The 22,619-nt window shown below is 37.5% G+C and overlaps 2 protein-coding genes and 2 pseudogenes across 2 annotated transcripts; 2 read left to right on the forward strand and 2 right to left on the reverse strand.

Annotated features, from left to right (window-relative positions):
- The first annotated feature begins 7,431 nt into the window (after positions 1-7,431).
- On the forward strand, positions 7,432-8,977 carry LOC126588572 (fasciclin-like arabinogalactan protein 4). The gene has a single exon (XM_050253677.1). The coding sequence runs from the start codon at positions 7,535-7,537 to the stop codon at positions 8,792-8,794; it is 1,260 nt and encodes a 419-aa protein (XP_050109634.1). The 5' UTR covers positions 7,432-7,534; the 3' UTR covers positions 8,795-8,977.
- Positions 8,978-9,825: 848 nt separating this feature from the next.
- Positions 9,826-11,189, forward strand: LOC126590196 (uncharacterized). Its single transcript, XM_050255719.1, has 2 exons — positions 9,826-9,834; positions 10,725-11,189. Exons 1-2 carry the CDS (start codon positions 9,826-9,828, stop codon positions 11,187-11,189), a joined length of 474 nt encoding a protein of 157 aa, XP_050111676.1.
- Positions 11,190-15,341: 4,152 nt separating this feature from the next.
- Positions 15,342-16,706, reverse strand: LOC126590197 (uncharacterized; annotated as a pseudogene).
- A 2,677-nt stretch (positions 16,707-19,383) lies between these two features.
- Positions 19,384-20,275, reverse strand: LOC126590198 ((13S,14R)-1,13-dihydroxy-N-methylcanadine 13-O-acetyltransferase AT1-like; annotated as a pseudogene).
- Positions 20,276-22,619: the final 2,344 nt, after the last annotated feature.

Below are 22,619 nucleotides of genomic sequence, written 5' to 3' on the forward strand. Positions count from 1 at the left end.
TTTTAAGATAGCTTTAAGCACCCTTGTCTTATAAGCCATTTTTCAGGAGCAAATTTTACCACGCAACTGATTCTGAGCGAGTGAGACCTCCTCAAAGAAAGGAAGGAGCTACCATCAGTGGCGAAGCCAGGAATTGTTGAGGGGAGGGGCGACATTTAAAAGGTTTAAGATCCTAAAAAATGTGGACATCCATTCAAGGTCCAAGTCTTGGGTTGGCAAGAAGATTATGTGAACTACCCAGAATATTCGTAGGAGAATTTGCACTGACCAAAATATTCGAAATATTCGAAAGAGTATTTGAACTACATTATTATGTGGAGGAGGATTTAAGCATCCTTTCTTGTTGTATCATGTCATTACATAACTATATAACGAGTAAAGTTCTAAGACGTAAGTGTTGGATGAGTGGTGGACGTGACCCAACGCTTAGGTGAGGATCTAGATGAACTAGGTTGTACGTATAAATAAGTGTTTATTTATTATATAGTGATAATATCTAAAAATATTGATTAAAAAACACATAATATATAAAAATATTGACAATTTTATTTGTTATTTGTTGAATTTGATATAAGACATAAAAATTCAAAGCATTACGAGTTCATAATACAACAAAATATTTTTGAAGCTAGTATGAATTTATAGTTAATTTTAACATAAATAAGATTGGCAAATACGTAGTTTGAAAACTATGTGGGCAAACTAATTAGACAATAACTAAAAAACAAATATAAAAAAAGTACATGTAAATATCAAGTTAGGTGGTGCAAATTGGTTGGACAATAGTTAAAATTTGGTGAATTTTACAAGAACACGTGGGATGGGATGGGAGAGAGAGAGTCTCTTCTTCCTCCCTCGTTTTCTTCATTGGAACCTGAACTCCATTTCAGAAACTGCAAATTACAGGTCCCCCTTCCTTCTTTCTTTGGCCTTGGGTATTTTGAAAAAAATAGACAGCTCGCGCGCAGCCTGCGCTACGCAGCATAAGGGAAACCCAGAAAGCCAGAGCACCAGACGGAATTTCATCACTTTCGACGGGATCAGAGAGGCAGAACCACCACTCATGGGCTTGATTTCCGGCGAAAGGAGGGGCGACCGCCCCTCCTTGCCCTTATGTAGCTTCGCCCATGGCTACCATCGGACTAATGTCAATAAAATAGGCCAACGAGAAAAATTACAACAAAAAACAATATGTCAAACTGATTTATCGGTAGTAAATGACTCTTTATATTCAAACACCCAAATATTTTCAAACAAAAATCACGGCAGCGTACGTATTAGTGTATGATTTGCACTTGCTATTTGGTTTTCTAGAAATTCTGAAAGTTGACTTGATTCAATCATCCATGCATGAAATTATCTCTGTGGGATTAGAACTGAATTAGGTCAACAGAAATATGGATGTGGACCTTGCCCTTGACTTCAACTCCGTGGCTGAATATTCGTCTGATCACTTCAATAACACGTGTGAATCCTAGAAATTAACAATCTCATTAGGTAGTCTAATTAAAAAACTTAAGAATAATTAATTAGATAGTCTAATTAAGGTGTCAACTTTGAACTGCGTCAGTGTCAACCAAAGAAAAAAAAGAAAGAAAAACTTATAGGGGCTTGGCCCAATTCTGCTCTAGCGGTTCAGTGGTTTTAGAACTTACAGGCCGGTCCTAATTTTATAATTTGAATCATTGTTCAAAGATAGTTTTTTGCTTGGGCAGGCCGGGTTTGATTTCTTTCGATTCGGTTTTTTTTAAGAGCGAAAATTAAACCAAAATTATTACTCAATTTAATTTGGTTTGATTTTCTTTAGTATAGTTCGGTTAGGATTAATTTTGGTTTCATATTTATTCCTAAATAATTAAAAAAAAACTGGAAATTGGCTTTGCCCATAAAATAAAAATAAAAAAGTGGAACGAGATTAAGAAACTGGCAGACCTTAGAGCATTTTCAATGAAAAACCTTATTTAAGGACTTCCACCACTAACTTTGAAGACTTATTTAGGGACTTAAAGAAAATAGTCAGGTCCCTAAAAAATATTATCTGCATCAGGAGGTCCTTGTAGTATAATCCTTAAATATAGAGACTAAAATATCAACAACAAAAATCATTGTTCACGTAGTTGGAGTATTGTGGCCGTTGTTAAAAATAAACTCTACTGTTGGAAGAGAAAAACCAAAAAGAGAAGCTGTTGTGCAACATTCCCATAAAGAGAAGGCATTCCCACAAGGATTGGGTTGTTTTTCACTCAAAATCAACAGTGGGTCCGCTCTTTGAGTCCCTATATACAGTCCTTACATTGATGATTTCTTTGAGTTATCTAGGAGTCCTTATTTGTTGAGATCCTTTGAAGACTTTTATTTCAACCCATTAAAAGCTTTTTGTCTTTATATTTAAGAACTCTTCGTTGTTAGAAACTCCATTTAGGGTCCACATTAGAGATGCTCTTAAACCACGTCTCTAGGCTTACCTTAACTTCTAGCCTTACCTTAACGTCAACCATCTATGGGGTATAATCAAACAATCACCACCTGGAATTTGAGGAGTTGTATGCTTACGACGGAGTTGTTTGCTGTCACTGGTTTGGAAATTTCAATCGATGAGAGTTTCCGTAAGTAAGACAGATAAGGAGGGGGTGGTACTCCTTTCATTTCTTTCATGATTTTTTACGCTGAGTTTTATCCTATAAAGCTTTTAATGTGGCCACTTTTAAGCTCTAAAAAAATCAGGCCATGTTGGGGGAAATTTGGCATCATTTGGCAACCTTATTAGCAGCTGTAAGATGCATCATATCATATGCAAGCTTTTGCTTTCTTTTATTTTTATTTTGGTTTTTTAACCAAAATGAGCCATGAAATTGACATAACTTTTTATTTTGGTTCCTAAGATTTGAAATTGATAAAAGTTGTTCTTGAGTTTATCCACCACCAATCATTTTTGTTATTCCATGAAAATTCTGTTAAATAAAGACCAAAATCACAAAAATAACTCAATTTAATAAACAATGGAGAAAAGTGATTTGACAAAAATTGTGATTATTTTTGTTATTTTATCTTTATTTAATGGAATTTTTTCACAGAAATACTAAAATGATTGATAATTGATAAACTCAAGAATCATTTTTATTGATTTAAATTTCAAAGACCAAAATAAGAAATTATACTAATCTTAAAAATTATTTTAATTAAAAAATCTAAATACTTTATGCATGAAGCAACAAAAAAAAAGCAGGTAGGTCAGTAGCACAGCCTCTTTTGTCACTCTTTAAGTATAATTTTAATTTCTTCCTCCTGAATCCTGCAGATGTTGGGTCAAGTCCCCCGCTTCTCCTGTTGCTCTAACTCCGAGAACAAATGATTGGTGTATAAAAAAAGCGCATTGTCCCTACTTTTCAACCAATATTTCTTTGCATTCAAATTAATAAAAAGAAAAAAAATGATTTTGAATCTTAGGTAAATCTCAGTTTATTACCTTGTATTTCATGGTTTTCAATATTTAATACATCAAGTTTTTTTGTCCTAAAGTCATACCTAAAGTGTTAATTGGGGGAGGTAGAATACCGTTTTTTTTTTAACCCCTTCTTAAAAAATAAAAAAAATTCCACGTTGACCCTTAATGACACGTGGCGCCCAGTCATTGTCTACATATGCCCAACGTCATCAGTAATGGCAGAATTAACAGTTTGACTAACGGATGTATGAGACTGTCCCAAAATTAACATTTTAGGTATGACTCTGGGACGAAAAAAATTTGATGTACTAAATGTTGAAAACCACCAGGAAATATGAGGATAGTAAACTGAGATTTACCCTTAAATGGTTCTTGTATATCGATTTTACAATTTACAACAAGTTTTCCTACTATAAATTATAAATTTGAAATTTATAATTCAACAATTTTTATTGCAGCAATGATCCTTAAATATATACTCCATCCTCACTTTAGTCCCTTAATTCTATTTTTAAATTTTACAAGTCTCAAATGTTATCTCATGTCTCAGTTAGATTTTAGGTCGTTAATTAGATTGTTTCATTTTCTGTTTGATCTTTATAACAACATTTTCAGATTTGTTTTTTCCCTTCATGTTTTGTCATACATTTTGAGTTTTTCAATGTTGCACGTTGTCTTATTCGAATGTGTTTATATATATATATATATATAAGATGAGTGCTTAATTGGAGATTAACGATAGAAGAAGATAAAAGATAGGGTTTCTTTTTTCTTCTTTTTTTTTTTTTGTTATTAGAAAAGATTAGGGTTTGTAGGGTGTAGAGAGGAATATTATCTTAAGTTTCAAGCAATGCCCTCTTTGTCTTTTAATTACACAATCACAAATTAAAAATAAAAAAATAAACTATGCGTAATGAATAAAATTTAGATGGGTAATGGTGATTAAATAGAAAAACTCGAGATCTTCTCAAATAAATCCTCACACTTGACACTTGGCCCTCACAAATTTGTGTAGTTAGAGACTATATACTTATAATACAAAAGCCGCTAAACACCACACCCAAATCCTCACAAATTAAGTAACTAATTTGAGAAATATATGACTGTAATAGTGGAAAATTAAAAGATACAGATCAATATAACATTACAAATATGTTTAGAAGTACAATTAGAAGCGAAACGAACGCTTTCAGAAATTACAAATAAAGCATTTGTAAGAAAACTGAAAGTGCTTATGAAATCAAATCAATTTTGCAGCAATTTATATATGGGATAGGATAAAGGGACAAACATTTTGACAAACATTTTTACACTCCTTTACAACCTTTAGATCTTGTAACATTCAACGATCTTCATTAAGAGTTATGTAGAGGATTTTAAACATTAAATGAGGTATAAATTTATAATTAAGAAATTAATAAAAGTTAAAACTAAGAAAAGAATAAAAACTGAGGGAATAATCCTGCAAACGTAAGGAAGAAGCAAAAATGGCCGTCTTGGATGAAAATGCAGAAGCACGACCATCGAATTGCTTCATCCAACACCAACACCTCAAATTCCTATCACTCACGCTGTCCAACTTAGTATCGTTCCTTCAATTGATCGATACAAAATTCCGATATAAAAGCAGATTAAGTATCAATCTGCTTCAAGTATTTGTTCCTCGCTTTTTCAATAAATTGACAAAACTAAACCCTAAATCAACAACTCTAACTGCCTCCCTCAAATTTTTTTTATACAATTAAATCTGAGTGTGGATTTGAAATAGAATCAAAGAGGTTTATGGGGTTTTTACCCAAAGATGAGAACGAAGACTCAAAAGACTTGAAGGTATTTTGCACAAATCAATGGATGGAGGCCTTTGTGCGCAAGGTTGTCTTCCTCTTTTCAAATTTTAATTAATTTTCTAGTTTTTTTTCTTTATCAGTTTTTATTCTTTTTCAATGTTAATTATAATCCACGTAAGCATCCAAGTCATTGAATGATTCATTGAAGACCCTTAGATGTTATGTAATCTAACGGCTTAAAAGGAATGTAAAAATGTTTGTCAAAATCTTTGTCCCTTGATCCTATCCCTTTATATATAGTTCTTTTTTTTTTGTCAATAGTTTATATATAGTCCAGGTGCTTTACTTCAAACAAACACTTTAACTTTGAATATAAAAAAAAAAAGGAAAACTAATGAAAATATCTTGAAAATTTTGAGTTTTAACGGAAATGACAAAATAAAGGGTAAAATAAATAGTACCATGATTGATTTTTTTTAGTGTAAAAATATAGTTTTTCGTTAAAGTGAACAATACCGGAAGTTTTTCATTAAAGTTCCTTATAAAAAATGAAACATAAGTAGAAGTGCGACATACAAAAATATAACCAAACAAATCAACTTGCGGTTTCATATGGAATTTGAACACCTTATTTTCCCCAACATTATGCTTAGAGTTAGCGTCCCAATAATTGCATGCGTCATGTGTGCGCCTTTTTCTTCATTCTTTTTCTTAGACAAACAATACATTCACGAATATGATCCGGATATTGCTATTCACACATTATTTTTATATTTTTATCTCTCACATATTCTAATTACTTTTTATCCATTAATCTTCTTTAATTTATTTAGTTTGACGGCTGGAAATTGAAATAACTATGAAGAGATAAAAGCCGCGTGCAGATGACACCACTCATTTGATTTTCTATGGCAACTTTATTGTGAAATGCAGAACACTCATCTCAATCAAATGGTTTCATATCAAGTATCTGTCACAAACAGAGGAGATTGATTTCCTCTTCCAGTTAAGACAAAGTTTTAGTGGTGCCATCTATTAATAGATGGTCTATTCCTTTCATCGATGTCAAATACATCACTTGTCAGATAATATTTGTTACACGTTCAAAAAGTGAATTACCCATTTAATAAACGGTTGCAACATAAAGAATTGGTGATAATACAATATCTCTTCTTTAATATGGATGTTCTCCATCCAAGTGAGATCCGTAAGAGTTTTTCCATATATGAGCTAATCAAACTATTTTTTTTGGTATGTCGGACAACAAGTAAGGGATTGTGATATATTTAGACCAAATACATGTGAAATAAATATTGGTTTAATAAAAGGAATTAATGTAATTAGTTTTTTGAATTGGAGTTGGTTACAAACTCCTTAAAAAACTGATGACAACTGTATCCATGATAGAAGGAGTAGTTGCATCATATAAGTGGCTTGATTCCTCTTCTCAAATCACGTTCGTTCTCTTATGATTGCTAGTCTCCATGATAAAAGGAGTAGTTGCATCGTATAAGTGGCTTGATTCCTCTTCTCAAATCACGTTCGTTCTCTTATGATTGCTAGTCTTCCACGCCAAGTAAGTCCCTTAATGGTTTCTTCATTTAAGGTTTACTACAATATACACGTGTCATTCAAACGTAGTTTAAGTGCTTAATTGTTATGATCTTTGGATGATGTTAATAAACGTCCAACAAGATCAGCTTGACATTTGATAAAATCGAAGTATATAAACTTCTACATTTATGTTTTTGTAAGAAGTATTTTACGAATGATATAGTTGGATAACTTTTTTCCTCTCACGGCACTCCAAATCCAAAAGCACAAGATAATTAGAAAATTACGAGAAATTAGTCAGCAATCGGATTGCATTAGTTGCGAACTTAAGTGAAGAAGCTGAACTCACCACTCTCTCACCGCCCAAAACAGTTAACTTGAGTTCCCAAGTTTCCGAACTTCCCAAGTTCCTCCGCTTTACTTGCACAGTTGCACTGTCCTTTGCCCCTTTGCCAGCTAGCAAATCTCCTCACCGCGAGTATCCCCCACTCAACCATCTCCCGCGACTGGTTAAACAAATCAACCACCACTTACAGACACCAAAACTAAATGAACTATGTGCAAAAAGAATGAAATTTGTGGTATTTTCACACGCGTCATCTCCCACTCACTCTCTCACTCTCGCTCACTCTCTCTTACACTTAAATCCAGCACCCACCAAAAACCCAAAACACTCTCTGCAGTAAGAGAGAGAGAGAGAGAGAGAGAGAGAGAGTTAAACAACCACCCCTATCTAATCCAAGCCACCATGGCCAATACATTTCCTACTTCCCATTTTACCCCTGCGGCCCTCCTCTATTTCCTCGTCCTCCTCTCCTCGTCCTCCTCCATCCACGCCCTCAACATCTCCACCCTCCTCTCCCCCTTCCCCGACCTCTCCTCCTTCACCTCCCTCCTCTCCTCCTCCATCTCCTCCGACCTCCTCCCCCGCTCCTCCCTCACCCTCCTCGCCGTCCCTAACTCCTTCCTCTCCTCCACCTCTGACCTCACGCGCCGCCTATCCCCTTCATCACGCGCCGACGTCCTCCGCTATCACGTCCTCCTTGAGTACCTCTCCCCCGCTGACATCCTCCGCCTCCCTCCCTCCGGCAAGCTCGTCACCACCCTCTTCCAAACCACAGGCCGCGCCACCAACAACTTCGGCTCCGTCAACCTCACCCGCAACCCCTACACCGGCGTCGTCTCGATCCGCTCCCCTGCCCCCTTCTCCCCCTCAAATGCCACCGTTTTGTCCCTCGTCACAAACCTCCCGTACAATGTCTCCATCTTTTCCGTTAATTCCCTTTTACTCCCCTACGGATTCGACCTCATGGCCTCCGATGCCCGCCCGCCCCTCGGCATCAACATCACCAAAGTCCTCATCGACGGCCACAATTTCAACGTCGCAGCCTCCATGCTCGCGGCATCCGGCGTCGTCGAGGAGTTCGAGGCCGCCGAGGGCGGTGCCGGAATCACCCTCTTCGTCCCCACCGACACCGCGTTCTCCAATCTCCCGTCCACCGTCCGCCTCCAGTCCCTCCCGGCCAACAGAAAAGCGGTAGTTCTCAAATTCCACGTCCTCCCCTCCTACTACCCACTCGGTTCGCTCCAGTCGATTGTGAACCCGGTCCAGCCCACATTGGCCACGGACGACGGCGGAGCCACCTCGTACACTCTCAACATCAGCAGAATCAACGGCTCGATGGCCATCAGCACCGGGATCGTCCAGGCCGTGGTCACCCAGACGGTGTTCGACCAAAAGCCCGTGTCAATTTTCGGGGTTTCGGAGGTTTTGCTGCCCAAAGAGATCTTCGGTAGAAACCCGATTTTCGCAACGCAACCCGGGCCTCCCTTAGACGGGGCTCCGCCCCCCGACATTGCCCTCTCGCCGGGGAGCCTGAATGAACCTCCGTCGCACCTCTCTTCGCCGCCCGATTGGATCAGATCAGATGCCGCTACTTCTGCAATCAATGGGTTGCGGAGCTTGTGGATTGCATCTTGTTGTATAGGATTGTATTTAATGGTATGAGATTAAATTTTTGTTATTTTTGGTTCTTAATTGCTAGATTTTTGGTGGGGTTTTTTTTCCACACATTGAATTGAATTTAGGCTGCAAAAATCAAAGAAGCCGTTTTTGTTTTTAATTTGTTAAAATTGTGTTAATTACTGAATAATTTTATGTCAATCAGAAGAAAGAACAGATTTTGTTTTATTTTTTTAGTTTCTTGGATCTGGTGTTTTCTACCGTGGAAGATGTTCAAAGTTTGATCATAAGATCTAATTCTTTTGCTTTTTACCAGCCACATCTGCATTTGCAGAGTTGTATTGATCTTACTTTGCAGTAACTTGTGGTAAATAAAATTGGGTAGCTTTTGCCTTTAACTGACTAGCCCATCGAACCCATGGGTAATTTTTATTTTTCAATGTGTGGAAGCACCCCCAAATGTAGAAAATCTGCAAATTCTTTCTGGTGGAATCTGCAGACTTTGAGAAAAAAGGGCTCAATTAACTTAGGTATTAAGTACTTAAAAGTTAAAACTCTCTAACCTTTTACTGTTAGTTTATATAAGTCTCTTTTTTTTTAATATTTAAAACAAATAAAAATTTATTAGAAATGTGACATCCGTTAAGTCTCAATTAATTTCTGTAAATGAACATATGGCAATGATGGATCCCACTTATATGCTTACTTGGACACTAAAATAATAATAAAAATAGAGAATTGATATTGGCGTTTCAAAAATTTCATTCTATATTCTAAGCTTTCTATATTTGAAAAGAAAAATACACTTGTGAGGAGTGGAGAATAAGATTTTTAGAGTGTCAATAACACTTCTCTAAAAATAACTTCAAAAAAGACATAAAGATGAAAAAATAAAAATATATAAACAAATTTACAGATAAATTGGAGAAAAAAAATGAAGATTGAAAAATGTCCTAACAAAGAAGAGGGTTAAGAATTAAGATAGGGTTTCTAGGAGCTTGTTTCTATTATATGATTTCTTCATTCATCAATTTTTTGCTAGTAAAGCTTCCGGTTATTGTTTGTTGGAAGCGAAGATGGTGGCTGTATCATGGCAATCCAGACCATTTCAACAACCTTCATGACATTTTTCCTTGGCAGCTTGAGTTGTATGGTGAAGTTTGTGATTATGCGCTAGGTTTGGAGGTGATGGCCTGAAAGGTGGAGGCATATTGATGATGTAGACAAATTAAGTCCTGATTAATTTAAACATAAATTTATGTGGGACTTAATAGATATGACATTTTTAATAAGTTGGGAACTTGTTTGATATAGACCAATTTGGATTGCCACTTAGTACTACGATTTGGTATTATCTCTCTTTGCTTAGAAGTGAGATTTTAGGTTTAAATCTCGTGGATGGTAAATTCGATATCAAATTAGGTTGCTTATTGTGTGACTTAGCTAAACTTTCCCTCACCCTAGTGTAAAAATATCTATGTACTAAAAAAAATGGTAATTGTTTTTTTTTTTTTTTTTTTTTTACTTTTGTTTCCTTTTGTCATACTCATAATAAAGTTATGAAGCTTTCATATTTGTGTTTCCCACGATATCCTTCACCATTTTGAACATTTTTTAACCACATTATTTTTAGCATAGCGATAACATTAGTGAATTAAATAAGCTGCGAGAAAAAAGAGAAGGTAGGATCAAATTCATACTAGGATGCATAGGTAAAGCGCCATCTGTTAATGTTGAATCCCACATCAGCCATAGGGAAAGAAGAATAAGGCTTCATTTGGCAGGTCGGACTATACTGACTATTTCTGTTGGATAGAATAAATAGTTACCGGATAGTACTGACTAAATTAGTCGGGCGTTTGGTGCAGTATCGGACTATTGATCGTATTATTTATACTGTGTTTGGTATTATATCGGATAGGAGAATCAAACTTAAAATAAAATAAAATAAAACAGAATTCATCTCTTTTCCCAGATCTCTCCGCCGCAACCCCCAAATCCCTCCCTCTCTCCATTGTTCTTCTTCATCTGCTCCGCCATTTTCAGCACCACCATTGACAACTCCAGCTACAACTTCTCCAAATCCTCCACCTCCTCCTCCGTCGCCTCCCTTAAATCCTTTAAATCCTCCCTCCCTCAAAACCCCCAAATCTACGACCTCTCTGAGATCAGCTCCGCGACCTCCAACTTCCTCCCCCACCACTACCTCTCCTCCTCCTCCTGGCGCTACTCCATCCGCTCCGAAGACGCCGTCGTCTTCCAGCGCAAGTCCCGCAACTCGAAGAACCTGAGTTACACCGTCCTGTCGTCGTGGCTATCCCGGATGCAGATCACTACCGACCTCGCCCATGGCCTCGATTACATCCACCACTGCTCCAGCCTCGACTCTACATTCGTCCACAACCACATCAATAGCTCCAACATCATCGTCTCCGAGTAGGACCACCTTGTGCTCGGCGCCAAAATCTGCCACTTCGGTACGGCAGAGCTAAAAATGGCAGAGTTGGTCGAGTTCGAGAAGGCGAGAGAGAGGGCGAGAGAGAGGGGGTTGAGTTTGAGCGGAAAGGAAGGAGAGCGAGGCCGACTAAATTATACCGTGAATTTGGATGGTATAAGCAGTCGGGTAAGCGCCGGATAAAAAACGTGGGCCCGGATTATTTAATCCAGTGCCTATTTAATCCAAACGGCACCAAACACCGTACATCGTATTATTAGTACTATCCGGTGCCCTATACAGTGTGCCAAACAAGGCCTAAGAGTTTAAATAGAATTACTCAACTCTAACAAACATCAAGACTTTTTATTATAAAACCTCATATCTGATAGTTTGGGCAAGTAGTAATTACCAAATTGGGAACATTATCGGGATTACTAGAGTGGATTAATAAATGGAACAAGATGATTTAATAATCATTAGTTTTGAAAAGGAAACAATGGATACAAAAAGAAAACCGAACATGTTCTAAATTTCCATTTTTAACTAACATTAATTTGTATAGTTGTATCGTCTAACCTCACACAGTCCCAACTGGCGTGCTGACCACGCAGCCCTGCAAAATACATTTTCGTCCCCTGCTGGTAAGGCAAATGGCTGGTTTGATGATGATGTGTTTTTATAAAAAGTGGATATAAAAAAAAGTTGAACTCAAAAATGTGTTTGGTTCATATTTAAAAATAGCTTATTTTTATAGTTTTGAATGAAAAAAAGCTGAAAACGTGAAGCAATAAAAATGAAATTCTTACGGTACAGCAGAAACATTTTTTTTTAAAACACAACGATACCAAACCAGCTCAAATTAAGACTAAAATAAGATGGAATTGCTTTTCGTCCACATCACCTCTTCTTCTAGGCGCTTGCATTTTATTTATTTTTTACAATACAGCAGAAACATTTTTTTTAAAGCACAACAATACCAAACCAGCTCAAATTGAGACCAAAATAAAATGGAATTGCTTTCCTTCCACATCACCTCTTCTTCTAGACACTTGCATTTTATTTATTTTTTACAGTACAACAGAAACATTTTTTTTTATAAAGCACAACAATACCAAACCAGCTCAAATTGAGACCAAAATAAAATGGAATTGCTTTTCGTCTACATCACCTCTTCTTCTAGGCGCTTGCATTTTATTTATTTTTTATTAATTTTCTTTTAATTTACTAAAAATTTAGTAAATAAATTGCCGAGTGTGTGGGGAGCTCTACTCCCCAAAATAAAATGTAAAACGAAGAAAATTGAAAATTTGGTGTTTATTTTTTAAGTCTTTTGTTTAATCAGCAATTAAAAAGTTACTACTCATTACTACGATTTGGAGCTTGTGAGTGAAAAATCTTAAATTCAAATCTTATAAATAAAAAATTTGATATTAAATTAAATTACTCATTATGTAATTTAGCCGAATTTCTCTTTTTCTTAATATACAATATATCTTTGTAAAAAAAAACAATTGAAAAGTTGGTGGTGGGGAAATCAGAAATGTAATGAGTGAAGAGAAAGTGCATGACAGATCATGGTGTGGACCTTAGAAACGGACGGTATCGACGGAGGATGTGGTTTTGTTCATGCATTTTAAAGCCGTTCGATGTTGATTGGACTAGCAGCGGGCAAGGGGGAGAGCAGGGCAGTGTACGGCCAGACCTAGTGAAACTATTAGATCAGAGGATGGAAATCTGCAGTGTGATGTGCTCAGACGCCTTTTTCGCATTCTATTTCGGAGCAGGATTATATCTTCTCTTATTCTCATCATCTTCCCTTCCTTCTTGTCACAAATTGTTTTTTATCTTCTTCTACCTATAAAAAAATTAATATAAAACGTTGACGTGATTTAATCGTAATCATTCAAATAAGAGGTAAGAGAAAAAAAAAGAGACTCAGAGGGGAGAAAATCTTACTCCCTCTATTTATGGGATACACCTCTGATGGTGATGTTTGTTTATTGGCGTCCATATTACATAGATGAAACAAGGTTCCTTTTTGGTGCGTTTGGTACGTGGGACGGGACGGGACGGAACGGGACGAGGCGTTCCGTCCCGCGTTTGGTACGTCAAAAATGGGTGGAACGGGCTGTTCCACGGAACAGATTTTGGGTGTTTTTGCGTTCCACCTCCCCCCTGGAACGGGTTTGTTCCACGTCTGTGGAACACACTGTTTTACCATTTTAAGACAAATATACCCCATGTATTTTTCAAAAATTACACCTTCGTTCCGTCCCGTCCCGTTCCGTCCCGTCCCGTCCCGTCCCGTCCCGTTCCGTCCCGTCTGCGTACCAAACGCACCCTTTAAGTGAATTTGTCTTGCAATTGGTGACATCAATACAAGAGATCTTATGTGCGTTTATTGTATCGGACTATTTAGGACTGAACTAACTTCTAAGATTAAACTGAACTGGTTTGACTTGGACTAACCAGGAAAAAATAATGAAGTGTTTGGTGCAGTAACGAACTATATGTCATGGACTAAATTATGAGGGAAAACAAAAAGGTAATTAGCAAACTGAATTTTGGTCTCAAAAACATTTTCGAATCATGAATTGGATACAAAACAAAAGCAAACTGGATGATGTGAAGAAATGTCGAGCTAACAGTAATCGTAAACGAAATTGCAAAAATAGAAATCGAAATATACCCATTTTGCTAAAAAAATTGCAGAAATTGCTAAACGCCCACAACACTATAGCAGCAATTTACACAAATTATAACACCAAATTCACAGATAAATTGGTTAAAAAAAAAAAACTGAATTCCAAGACAACAACACAATTCCAATCACCATTAGCAGAAATTGCAAATCTTGTGAGGGTTAGAGCAAGTACCAAAGAGCAAAACCAAAATCAAGCGGCAAGAGAATAAAAAATTGGGGACTTCCACATCTGTGAAATACAAAATCTATGATTTCGTAAACATCAACAATTCTCTGTGACTTGAGTTTTAGTGGTCGGTGGGATGGTCTGGCAAGGTCGTCGAGTAGGATGAGAACACAAGAGGAGTCGATCGGCCGACTGGTCGGGGAGTGGTGGCTGAGGCCGAAGGGGTCAAGCAGATGGGGACGCGAGAAAGGAGTCGATCAGACGACGACGCGGCAGTGTTAGGTACTCAAGCCGAACCCAAAAGATTAGTCTAATAGATGGGAAGACCCCAAGGACTTAAGTACCACTACACCATTTCTGGTGTAGCCGATTTGGGATCATAACATCACACCATCATTTGGAAGACCCAACGCCTACAATAACCCTTACTCTGGTAGCTTTCACTCTTAACGGCAGTGCACCCTTTGGTCGTCCCGTTAAGGTAGCCTTTTCCAAGTCTCCCCCTCCTAAAAGTCGGGGCCCAACGCCCACAATGATCCTTACTCTAGCGGCTTTCACTCTTAATGACGGCTCACCCTTTGGTCGTCCTGTTAAGGTAACCATTTCCAGGTCACCCCCTCTGTAGGGTCAGGAACCTAGGCTCTGATATCAATGTTAGGTGCTCAAGCCCAAGGGAAGAGCTTAACTCAAATGACTAGTTCAATAGGTGGGAGGACCCCAAAGACTTAAGTACCACTACACCAAAGAGCCTAGAGGTTTGGATCTTATCAATGGCAGCCATCGATTTTATAGGTTCTTTTGAGTCTTCCACCAAATTAACCACATAGTGCATCCCAACAATTCCAAGGATAAAAATTAACAAGCAGCAAAATGCATATATAAGCTTCACACTAAACCATTGTTGGCTGAAGGCATCAAATAAGGATTCAACAATGGAAATACCTCTGATAATATTGAATGCATATTGTCGAACAGCTTCAAAAACATCTGCAACCTTAGCTTGGGTTGGAGTTGGGTATTCTAGCACTAACTCAAGAAACTAATAAGCTACAGTAACATTAGCTCCATTGTGCTATTTGGACTAGTTTTCTTCATTATTTGTTTCCAAATTGAAGTTAGAACAGGGGAGCTGGATGACAAGACAACCAAGTTGCACAACTAAGGCTTTCGTTTTGTACCGCTTAATGTCATAAAGCAATGCCCCTCTTATGTTACGAGACACTGCTAACAAGTGCAAAAGGCTTTGAACATTCTGCAATTTGTACTGATAGGCATGGGGTGGTTCCTATGTCTCAACCCTCCTAACTACAACCCAAGAGACTAGTGATGGCATAGTTGCATGATGCCAGTCACCACCATATTGCCTTGAACAAAAGCATGATTGTTTTTTACCCATGCGTTTGCCCTCCTTGCACGGAAGATAGAGCATTAGCTTTACATCTTGAACCAATGCGTCTCTGGGATCCCATACTGGCCGAAAGTCAAGGTTACTGGGGAACAACACAGAGAAATCAACATGTAGATCGATAGCCAAGGCACCAAAAGTGATTTCCCGATGATCCTTGAGAGAGAATATGAATTCAAAATAAGTGCCCCTAATATCCTCACACTTTCTCTTCGGCATTTCATCAAACAATGTAGCTTCCTTATATTGCATCACTTGTAGTAGACAAGTAAAATGCATTGCATGATTAATAAAGTGTAGCTGTGGGATCAAAAATTAAGGGTACTTGTCACAATGGTTCTCCTGGTGCTTGGAACAGAGCATCACCCCTAGAATTTTAGCTAATCCCCTCCCAGATCCCATCCATTCCAGAATTCACCTATAATTATGCAAAACTGAGGGCATACAACCATGTTATGAAAAAGAGAGGTCATTCGATCGAAAAGGTTTCCTGTAGCATCCTCGCTTTGTCTCTTAGTTATTTCATCAAATACTTTCTCTGAATTCAAAACCATCACAAACTTGCCAACCTCATACATGTTGACCCAACCATTTATCTCAGTCAAATAAGCATCATTCATTACTACCTTGCCATTAATATAACACGCAAGGAAACTATGGAAAAGCCAATGCCATATGGCTTTTCGATTTTTAAACTTGTAAATCAAAGATCTCAATACCTCATGGCGACGTTTCATGGTGTTTGCATGAGAGATACCTACATATTGAGTAGCTCTTGCATTCCTGAGGGGGAAACCCAGAACATGCGTCATTATTGTAGCTTCCTTGGTGCTCAAAACAGGTTTGTGACTATGAGCATGGGCTGATTCAGTGCTAAAGGATGTTGAAATTGAAAATAGTAATGGCGTTGTGGTCATCACCGAATCATGAATTACATTCTTCGAACCAAGCAGCAAAACTGTGGTTGCAACGGAGTCGTTCGAGGGTGGCTTAACAACTGAAGTTGCCAGTGCTCGCAACAACGGTGAGGATGAAAGCAGCGGTAGAGCTTTGGATTGCCGCCGGAATAAGTTGCGATTGGGCTCCTCTAGCACAGATTGGGCTCCAAGGTAACTGGATAGGCTCAATCACAGGAGAAACATGATGATCAGTGGCAAGAGGGGCAGATATGCCTTCCTGGTGCTTCGAGAGCGCATCTCTCTACAAAATTTGTCGAAATAGGCAGGAAGCTTGGTTGTGAAGACCTTTTCGATAACAGCGTTAATGAGGGAAGGTAACGAGGCCATCATAGCCTCCAAGGAAGCAACATGATCTTCCAGGGAAGAAAAATGAGGAGCAGCGGTTTGGCGGGTATGCACAGGAGGGAAACCAGGATTCGAGAAAGATGATACCATTGATAAGATCTAAACCTCTAGGCCCTTAATCAACTTGCAAGTAACACAGAGGATAGAGAGGAAGAGGGAAGGAAGACGAATGAGCGGAGCTCTAATATTTTTTGTATTGATTTCTTTTGTAAAATTCTAATCTGACTATTACATCCAAAACATGAGCTTATATATAAGTTTCCACTAAAACAAATTGTCAGGTGGCAATAACTAATCATTCCTTAATACTCATATTTTGTCTGCTATTACATCACTAATTGTGATCGAGATACAGGATCATAACAGGCGAAGAGTGATGGCTGACGCTGAAGGGGTCAAGCAGATGCGGATGCGATAGAGGAGTCGATCAGACGATGCGAGAAAGAAAGGAGTTGAGCGTATAAGGACGAGAGAGAGCACGGTCTTAGCAATCCCATAGGTTTTGAGGGGACTCGCTAAGGCCGGCTAGCGAGGCTTGTAGTCCATGCGAGTGAAAGCTAATCTCATCAAACCTAATCCCTCCCGGTAACAAACATAAGATTTCACCAAGTTTTAGTGTAGTCTAGTCTTGTAAAACTTAATGAAGGTAAACAAACACACCTTTAATGTATTATTTGAATATATGACAATAAAAAATATTATCAATGATGTCACTGAAACAATATATTAACTTTACAACAGATTATGTGGTTCGTTTGAAGACTTTTGAAACTTTTGTAATATGATCCAAACTCATCCATTCAACTGAATCAGTGATGCAGTTTTTAATTTAATTTGGAAGTGATGATATTGAGCTTTCATTTGTGAACACGTGTTTGATCCAAAAGAATGAGTTGTTTGTTTTTATTTTCTTTTATACAACGATAATACTAAAACAAAGAAAGAATGAATTGGTATCAAACTCATCATCAACGAAATTCAAATCTCAGACCTTATTTACATATAAAAATGAATAATACTAAGTTGTAGTACTAATTGGCAAAGAATGAGTTGTTTAGGTTATAAAAAAAATTGAGGCTACAATTCAAACCCTACATAAAAGAAGGTGACTGAGATGAAGCTCTAAGCATTCGATAGCTCAACAAGGGTTGTAGTGGTTAAAAACATTCATCTATACATTCGAGATCTTATATTAAAGTACCTTGTTTCTCTTGCATTGATTCGGGGACATAAATGAGGCAGCAATAAAGCATAACATGAACTCAAGTTAAAATAGTATTACTACTATAGTTTAGTAAATTCGAATTTCAGACATGAATATGTCACACTATTAACCCTTGCATCCAAAATCCTGTGTTAGATTCTCCTTACCCTGCTATCATTTGCTTAAATGCAAGGCTCGTTTTGATAACTTTTTAGTTTTAGTTTTCACGTTTTGTGTGTAAAGAAAATATAAGGGGAAGACAAAGAACGGTTATGAGAGGATGACAATAGAATCTTGAAACTATTCAAATAGTTCTAATAGTTTTTGGTTTTTAGTTTTCATGTAGTGCACCTTTCGTTGTATATACATAACATTATTCAGACAAATGTACATACATTACTTCTACATCTCTCTTACCATCTTTCCTCCACAAAATCCTTTTAATTTGTGAGAGTTGGGTTAAAAAGAACATGCGGATTGCTTCAGAAAATAGAGTGGTTATAATGATTGAAGCATATGATTTTGAAGGCGATTCGTTACAAATTTATCTTCTATGCTTAAAATTTTTAAAACGAAGAGTGTTTTCCCCAAATTTGAAGAAGAGGAAGAGGAAAACAATGGACTCAATGTTGGTGAAATCTCAGCCAAACCCTCCGGCCAAAATTGGAGGTCAGTACGTAGCAATACTGGAAAGCTAAGGGCAATTGTGCAAACTATAATTGAACTCGCTGAGTGTACAATCTTTTTTCATTGACGAAGAGTTAACCTCGCATAATCCTTCTTTATTAAAAAAAGCTTCAATGATCTTTTTTGCACTGTTTATTCCAACTGAAGTGAACTAGGATTATAAGGAACAATAGGCAGCAGGTCCTCACTGCAACAAAAAACGTAGAGGAGGCCAGCAAAGGTATGTGGCTGAATTCCTCCATGGTTTGAGGATTGATTCTTAATCATTATGTAGGATTACAAAGCCTTGATTTACATGTATACTTTCTATACAAGAAATACATAAAAGGAAGGCTAATCTAAAGGGATTTTATTTACACAGAAAATCAATTAGAAATCACAATAAATCAGGAGTCATAATTATCGTCTATCATCTCGTACCATCAACAGAATAGTATTCTTGAATGCGACACGAACGCTGACCCACGACGGCCTCCCCCATCCGAAATTGGCTTGGTAGAAGGAAAACCTGCACCAACTGCTGCAAGTATGGGTGTCATTATTTCATCCATTTCTTGGAAGTTACCGTACTCTTCGATAGTTTCAATTACATCGTTACCAATAACTTCATTAGCGTACTTTTTTTATATTCCTCAATCCCTTTCGTGAGTTTAGCAACCAAGCTCTCAAGTTGTACCTCATCACTTTCCATGCACTGTCATTGCTGCAAAGGTCCATGCATAATTCCTCACAATGTTTTCGGCCAAGGCCTGCCCCGATCTCTCTTTCTCATGTTCACAACTGGACACAAAATCGATGGCTTTATAAAACTCGTATTTGATCTTGATGCTTGAATTATGCATTTCCAAATGAGCACTGACACTACTTCAACGCGGGTCGGGTTTGGAGTGGTATTGGTAGCTTTAGACTTGAGAGCAGAAATCTTGGAGGCATCAATCGCGATTCGCAAGTCTCCTTGTCATACACCTTTATGTAGACACTGGGTGGCAGTGCAAATTGGTTCGAGTTGAAGAAATATAGAGGTGGGAAAAGAGCACGACGTTATGATCAGTAGTAGAGCTGGCCGAGACAAGGGCAACTGCAGCCAAGGTCAACGAGTTTGCTTATCGTAAAAGCATCGGAGATCTTATGGAAAAAGCTTACGCCAATTGCCAACCCACCACATTCAAAGAAGTTGGCCTGGATTAGTACAAGAGACACTGTGTCTGATAGTGTGGATTCTTTCTCAGTAGGAAGCAGCTGTTCTAAGACCCCAATATCTGGTTTCTCCAAAATCTTCCATACGGGACAGTTGACTTGGGCTACAAGAAATCCAACCCATGATCATCGCAACAGATTGAATCAATTTTTTGAAACTCTCCTGCAAAGGGGTAGAAGCGAGCGAGGGCTTCAGATAATTATGTTTTTAGAAAGTTGGATCTCTCAGAAAACAAAGAATGGTGATCAATAATATCATGAACCCTAGTTTTTTTGGGATAGAAGAGAAGTAGTGGGACATAAATATCAGGCTCAAAGTGGTCATAAAAAGAGAGGGTCAGATTTCTAAGGTGGGGAGGAGTTGGAGAGGATGGTATAATGGTTTCCTTCTCAAGGATTTTAACATTGATTTCTGAAGCCATCTTTTGCTCAACCCTTCGAGCTTAATAAACATAGAAGGACCCTCCATGTATATGCCGGAGTTGGAGCTCTAGTGGAAGGTTTCAGGAGCGCGGAGCGTGCGCTGGAGTCGTCGAACGGAGACACAATGTGGTCGTTAAAGTCTTTGCATGCATGGCATTGGCAAGCCAGCAGGAGGAGTTGGGCTGGCAAACATAATTGAGCCTATTACGCTGCATGGCTAGCCTAACCATCAAGTATTGGGCCTGGTCATGTATGTCTGCTATAGAGGAGTCTTGAAATATATGTTGGTCTTTAAGATTTAACAGGAAATTTGTTGTCAAAATGATATCTTCAAATAAGAAAAGTTTCTTGTGGTAATAAGAAAAGTTTCTTGTGGTAATAAGAAATTACTGCCTATTGATGATTTAATATTAACATAAGAAGCCTTAGCGGACGAAAGATGGCCTTCAAATACTCGAGAGAATCCAAGTCCACTCTTGAGTTTCCAATGGCCTCGATAAACTAGCTTGGGGGAGGAAATATGAACATTGATAATTAAATTATTACTTAAATGCTGAAACTCTAATCTACCTAGCATTACTTTTCTGCTAATAGTCTGACACAGCTAGCAAAACTCAAATCCTTCCCTTGGCCTAGTAAGGTCTCATAGAGAAATTAGCCCAATAAGGCTGAATAAGGAATATTTTCAATAGGATCAACAAACGAGATAACAATTCATATAACCATGGCTCAGTCATATGCCACGATATTCGATGTGGTTACGAGGTCTCCTTAAGACCATCTCCAACCCTTGATCTTAAACCTAAAATTTTTAGCCAAAAAAATTTAGGTTTTAACCCAGAAACAGTTTTTCTGCTCCAACTCTTCTGGCCTAAAATTTTAGCCCCAGATTATTAAAGAATGAATTTAGACTAATATTTTTTTTCTTAAAGTAACCTTTTTAAAATAAAAAAATATGTAGACTATCCTAATTTAATTTTATGAACATTTTAACCTAAAAATATTTAGATTCTGACAAATATTGAAAAATCACTAACCGACACCATGAAACTCGTTAAACATTATGAAAAAATATGAAACAAATGAAAGATTTTTTTTTTAATTACTTTAGCCGTTAAATTTCATCAAATCTTAACCGTTGGATTAAATGAATTTATAAATATAAAACTAAATAAAATATACATATATAGTGGGCCAATCCCACTAATTCTGGGCTAAATTTGGCTTCCATTTGAGTTTTAGGTTTTAGAGGTTTTAGGCCACATTTTAGCATTGGGTTGGGTTGAGTTTTTTGGGGCCGGGGGGGGGGGGGGGAATAGAAGTGTAAATTTGAGTTTTAGCTCATGGTTGGAGAAGGCCTAAATGAGACATTTAACTAATGCACTTCGTCACGTCTCACTAAAATCAGACTAATGACTTCATGGGCAAGATAAAAGATCTTAAACAAGGCAATCATCCGAATGCTACACGTGCCCTAATGAATCACCTTCAAGCTCAAACTTGCCACTATGTAAGGCCACGACCATCCGCCATGAAGAGGTAACTGTTCCTACGCCAAGAAACTAAAGTATGCACATTCATTCCATCTACTAAATCTAACATAGACATCAAAGACTTTTTGGCTCAAACCACATTAGTGTGACAACTTGTCTATATTTTTTTATTGCAGGATGACCAGAATAATTGTATGCTTCTATAGAATTCGTTCCCCACAGTGCGTTCATGTTGAAATATATATAGAATTCACATTAATGATATATACAAACAACATATGATCATTCTTCTTTCCATGTGGAAACTGGATTTGTGAAAAAAAATGAAAAGAAAAAAAAAAGATTGATCAACACAATTGATGTAAAGTCCAGCGCGTGATTACTGCAAATGATTATAACATCCATTCACATATTTCCTCATTTGAAGTCAAACCCAAATAGTCGTAAATGTGACTAGCATTTTGGAAATGACGAATGCCCTACAAACCGTGGCGTTGCTCGTACGCAAGTACACCAAGTTAAATTTGAGTGCAAATAATACCCCTAACAATTATGTAATTATGTATTGAATCTCGTCATTGCCTAGTGAAGCAAAATGAAAGCCATAAAATTCTTTTGAATCGTAAGAGTCAAATTAACAAGCTCATGTAGATTGATTTAGGAAATATAGTGGTTACGACGATTGAAGTGTATGATTTTCAAAACGATTCACTAGTGATTTGTGTACCATTACTTAAAAATAAAGAAATTATCCCCAAATTTGAGGAAGGGGTAAACAAAGGAAACAATAGACTCAATGTTGGTGAAGTCTCAGCCAAACCGTCCTGTCAAAATTGCCAAATTTAGGACC

Source organism: Malus sylvestris, chromosome 11 (genome assembly GCF_916048215.2).
Source record: "Malus sylvestris chromosome 11, drMalSylv7.2, whole genome shotgun sequence".
NCBI lineage: Eukaryota > Viridiplantae > Streptophyta > Magnoliopsida > Rosales > Rosaceae > Malus > Malus sylvestris.

What these genes read in the sequence shown, in the direction of transcription:
- LOC126588572 (XM_050253677.1), top strand. Translation starts at nt 7,535, where the DNA reads ATGGCCAATACATTTCCTACTTCCCATTTTACCCCTGCGGCCCTCCTC.